At 45.4% G+C, this 5000-nt stretch overlaps 1 protein-coding gene across 2 annotated transcripts in view; it reads left to right on the top strand.

The window, feature by feature from the left end:
• Positions 1 to 5000, top strand: part of LOC143283933 (rho GTPase-activating protein 7-like) — a 207407-nt gene that overhangs the window by 69287 nt on the left and 133120 nt on the right. Inside the window, exon 1 of one of the 2 annotated variants that reach the window (XM_076590378.1) lies at positions 3782 to 4197. The exons of the other annotated variant lie outside the window; for it this stretch is intronic. Within the exon in view, the coding sequence (XP_076446493.1) occupies positions 4014 to 4197 (184 nt within the window). The 5' untranslated portion in view covers positions 3782 to 4013. Of the gene's footprint in view, positions 1 to 3781; positions 4198 to 5000 lie in introns of those variants that run through there. 2 annotated transcript variants of the gene reach the window in all.

Raw genomic sequence — 5000 nt, 5'->3', positions numbered from 1 at the left:
GTGGTCGTGTTTGTATTATGTTGTGTTGTGTTGCATTACATTTGGTTGTTGTGGTGGTCGTGTTTGTATTGTGTTGTGTTAAGTTACGTTTGGTTGTTGTGGTGGTCGTGTTTGTATTGTGTGTTACGTTTGGTTGTTGTGGTGGTCGTGTTTGTATTGTGCTGTGTTGTATTACGTTTGGTTGTGGTGGTGGTCGTGTTTGTATTGTGTTGTGTTGTGTTGTGTTACGTTTGGTTGTGGTGGTGGTCGTGTTTGTGTTGTGTTGTGTTACGTTTGTTTTTTGTGGTGGTCGTGTTTGCATTATGTTGTGTTGTGTTGTATTACGTTTGGTTGTTGTGGTGGTTGTGTTTGTATTGTGTTGTGTTGCATTACGTTTAGTTGTTGTGGTGGTCGTGTTTGTGTTGTATTGTATTGTGTTGTATTAGGTTTGGTTGTGGTGGTGCTCGTGTTTGTGTTGTATTGTGTTGTGTTGTATTATGTTTTACCACATCTGTGTATGAAATTTCGTCGAAAGTGCGTCGCCACAATGCAGCGCCACCCAGGGAGAGGGGAAGGACGGAAAGCCAAAAGAAAAAAAAACCAAACAAACCTACTGACAGTGTCTTTGCGATGAAGTTAAAATGTGGCAGGACTTTCAGCCGTTGTGACTTCACCCCCACTGTCCTGCCATTCCCCTTTTAGTTCAAACGTTTTAGTTGGAGAAGCAAGACAAATTACGTCGCTTGAAAAAGTGTCTTGAAAGAAGAGGGAAAAACGTAAGCAACAAAAAAGAAAAAAGAGCTTATATCGTACTCTGTCGTGCAGTTCATACGATTAACAAACGGAAACTGTCGTATTTCGAATACAAAATAATCTGTTTGGCGTTGGATCACAAATGGGCAGTGTTTACCGTAAAGTCAGGTCGTACGTCTTTTACCTAAAAGAAACAACAGGCAAGAACTATTGTGTAGGTTGAGAGTAGGGTCCCCTTTGCCCGTTGTTCAGAATATTACCCCATCACCCAACTTCCCCCCCCCCCATTCCCCCCCCCCTCCCCCACACCCGTGTCCCCACCCCCTCCTCCAGTAAGACTTTGTTGTATTTCGACAGAAACAAGGTCACTTCCACCAGCTTCTGTTTCCCTGAGAGTGGTTTCATTCTCAGTTTCAAGGAGATGTCAGAGTGTGTGAATTGTTCCGTAATTATATGACACATACCACAACTGCTTATTTATCTATCTATTTATATGTTTATTTATTTATTTATTTATCATAAGATAGCGGATTTTATCGATTTTTTTTTATTTCTCGGAAAGAATCTGACATCCTGTTATGTAGGAATCCAGAGGGCCCATCTCCATACATCCGGCTCACCCTTTTCCGAAACGACATCCAAACCTTTCCCTGTCAAAGATTCTATTCTTGCTCCTAATGATCATGACAAAGAGAGACAGAAACAAGGTCACTTCCACCAGCTTCTGTTTCCCTGAGAGTGGTTTCATTCTCAGTTTCAAGGAGATGTCAGAGTGTGTGAATTGTTCCGTAATTATATCACACACACACACACACACACACACACACACACACACACACACACACACACACACACACACACACACACACACAAATCATACAATAAAACACATATATATTGCTTGTCCATAATTACCCACCACCCCACCCCACGCCCCGTTGATAGGAATTTGTATTGTAAATTGTTTTTCACACCGGGGAGAAAAAAAAAGAGCAAGGGGAACAGAATGACGCTGGGTTGGGGTTTCTGTTCTCTGCCCCTCCTCCCCACTTCTCCCTCCTCCTCCCTCCTCCTCCCTCCGTCGCGGTTTCAGCCGCTGCCGTTCAGACTCTACAGTCCTCCTGGTGCTGACGCCTTACTCACCCGCCGACCACCACCCACCCCACCCGGCTCTTTGTCACCCACCGCTCCCACCCCACCCCATCAACCCCCCACCCCCGACCATCACCACCACCAACCACCGCCTCTTCTGGCATTAGAATGGCACAAAAGTCCTCACTACCCTGGCCCAGAATGGTGATGGTGATGACGGTGATGATGATGACGGTGGTGGGCGTGGGGGGTGGGGGGAGGGGGGGGGTGGGGAGGGTGGGTGACAAGGTCCTTGGTGATTAATTTCCTCTTTGTCTTTCGGACGAGGTGATAAACCGAAATCCTGTGCGCTTCGAGTACCAGTGTGCGCTAGGAACCCACGGCGACATAAGGATTGTCCTCGGAAAAATTATGCAGAAAAACCTACTTTTATAAAAAAAAAAAAACACACACAAAAACAGCACACTTGCAGGGAGAAAAAAAAAAGAAAGAAAAAAATTGTGGGTGGTGCTGCAGTAAGTGTTGACGTGCTCTTCACGGGGAGAGCTGTCCGAATTTCACACAGAGAGAAATAATTACGCCGTGACAGCAAAAAGAAAAAAAAAAGTTATGACACAACTCTCCCTCAAGAAAGCGACCCAGCTTCATTCTCTTTTCTTTTTTTTTTTTCTTTTTTTTCTTTTTTTCTTTTCATAATGGTGTGGTGCCTGTGATGTGTTCCCAGTCCCTGGCCAGTACTTTGGGTTTATGCCTTGCCCTCCTCTGTGTCCGTGCATACCCCCTTGTCCCCTAGCCCTGCCCCCTCCCTCCCCCCCCCCCCCCCCGTCCACCCCTCATCCCTCCCATTCCTTTTCTATTTTTAAAGCATGTAGTGTAGCGTTTATGGATCAGTCCGCACGTTTTAACGCTTATTTTGCAACTGAAAATGAAATTTCATGTTTTTCATATTGCCACTGAGTCAAAGAGGATAGGTTTAATCATTTACACTTCACACACACACACACACACACACACACACACACACACACACACACACACACACACACACACACACCCGCCTCCACTCTACTCTCACCCCACTGTTAGAACAAACCACGAAAATCGGTCGAAGGCAGCCGTGCAGTTATTTTGTTCACGACACGCAGGTGTAAACGTTTCGCAAATCGTGTGGGAGAGCGTCGCCTTTTATTTGTCATTTACTTTTTTTGAATTGCTGGATAGACCTGTGCAGAGGAGTGGGGCTGCACTCTGAATAGATTCTGTGGGAACTCGATTCAGCATAGCAGTGATCTTTCTCCGTGTCTCTGTTGTTGCGTCAGTCACACACACTAGGATTTTGTGGATCGGTAGTTCTCACACCAGGAATGTCATGCTTCGAATGTGTGGACCACGTTGTGGTTTTTCCTCTGAAGTTTGAGAGGGATTTTTTTTTCTTTTTCCGCCTTAGGGGGTGGAATCGACAGTGTTGAATTTGTGTTTTACTTACTTGGTTTTAAATAATCTTTGATTATTGTTTAACAGTACGTATGGATTACAATGCAAAGACAAGGACTAAAGAGCACATCTACAAGCTTTACTTAACTTGCATGGTAGATAGTTAACTACACGAACAGAACAGTTGATTAGCTCAGTATACTCAACATTGTGTTTCTTCTTCTTAATTCTTAGCGTTCACAGCTTCGCCAGTTCTGTCGATGAACGACGTTCTTCTTTCCAGCTCTTTTTGGTTGCCATGATATAGAATGGAAGCAGCTCTTTTTGGTTGCCATGATATAGAATGGAAGTTTTGTATCAAAACGCCGGAGTTATTTTGTTATTATAAGTGACAATCTTTGTATTCAAAGCGTTTCGTTACAAAACGCCGTCGTGTGAAAAAAAAAAGGGAAGAAAATCGGTGACAACAACAGTGTTTGATTTGATTTGATGTAGATACTTGATTAGCCTGCATACTCATTTCGTTTCAAAACGTTGTCTTGATTATTACTACTTTTTTTTAATATTTTTTTTTAATTAACTACAACTTTGATCGCTACACACTACAAGCAATGATTCGACGAGCTTGTATCGGATAGATAGATATCTCTCGCTTGAACCGTGGAAGTAAAGTACAAGAACCATGTAGTAACTTTGCAAAGCAGTGTGTGTGTGTTGTTGGTTGGTGCCTGATCGTGCGTGTGGTGCTAGAAACCATGGCTAGCGGGGCAGTGCCACACTCTGCCCAGGACACTACTGTTGCCGCTGTTGCTGGAACTAACGGTGTCAGTGGCACTACTGTTGCTGTTGTTGCTGGAACTAACGGTGTGAGTGGCTCAGTGGTGGCGGAGGAGGCGGAACCCGCTGCTTCGGCTGGGGCGTGCGTTCTGCTGAGAGAGGGTGAGTGTACCGGGCAGAGACGGGGGGAGGGGTGGGGGGGGGGGGGGAATTGTGCATATATATTTTTTTTTAAGAAAAGACACGAAGGGACAGATACACAGACAGACACAGACATGCACACACACACACACACACCTTACCTTCCACCCCCACCCACAAAGAAAGGGAGACAGAGGGGGAGACAGAGAGAGAAACAGAGAGGGAGAGAGAGAGAGAGACAGAAAGAGACACAGAGAGAGACGCAGAGAGAGACAGAGAGGGAGACACAGTTATGGAGACAGAGAGACAGGGAGGGAGACAGAGACAGAGAAGGAGACAAAAGAGAGAGGGAGTGACACAGAGGGGAGACAGAGAGAGAGAGAGAGAGAGAGACAGAGAGGGAGACAGAGACAGAGAGGGAGACAGAGAAGCAGGGGGGAAATCCTTTCAGAACGCTGCATTCAGACGCAGTTTCCCCTCTCGTCACTGTCTTCTGGTGTTATTTGATCAGCGAAGCGGAACGAAGCGCTTCAGGTATGTACATCTATAGATCTACGTTGAAAAAGTCAGCATGAAGGGAGGAGGGGGAGAGAGATAGAGAGAGAGAGAGAGAGGCGTGGGGGGGGAAGGGAGAATTAAATTCGTGTTCTCTCTTCCCCAAACCCTGTCTTCTTTCTTCTCCTCCATTCTACTGCTGCTGCTGCTGTTTTTCCGCCGTTCTCCGGCTGTTCTCTTTTTTTCTTTTGTTGTTGTTGTTGAAGTCTTCCCCTTTGAACACGACAGACTGGATAATGATGATGATGATGATGAGGGACTTCACCCAT

Source organism: Babylonia areolata, chromosome 7 (assembly GCF_041734735.1).
Source record: "Babylonia areolata isolate BAREFJ2019XMU chromosome 7, ASM4173473v1, whole genome shotgun sequence".
Taxonomy (NCBI): domain Eukaryota; kingdom Metazoa; phylum Mollusca; class Gastropoda; order Neogastropoda; family Buccinidae; genus Babylonia; species Babylonia areolata.
The sequence above is the reverse complement of the archived record's forward strand: the minus strand, read 5'-3'. Positions and strand labels throughout refer to the sequence as shown.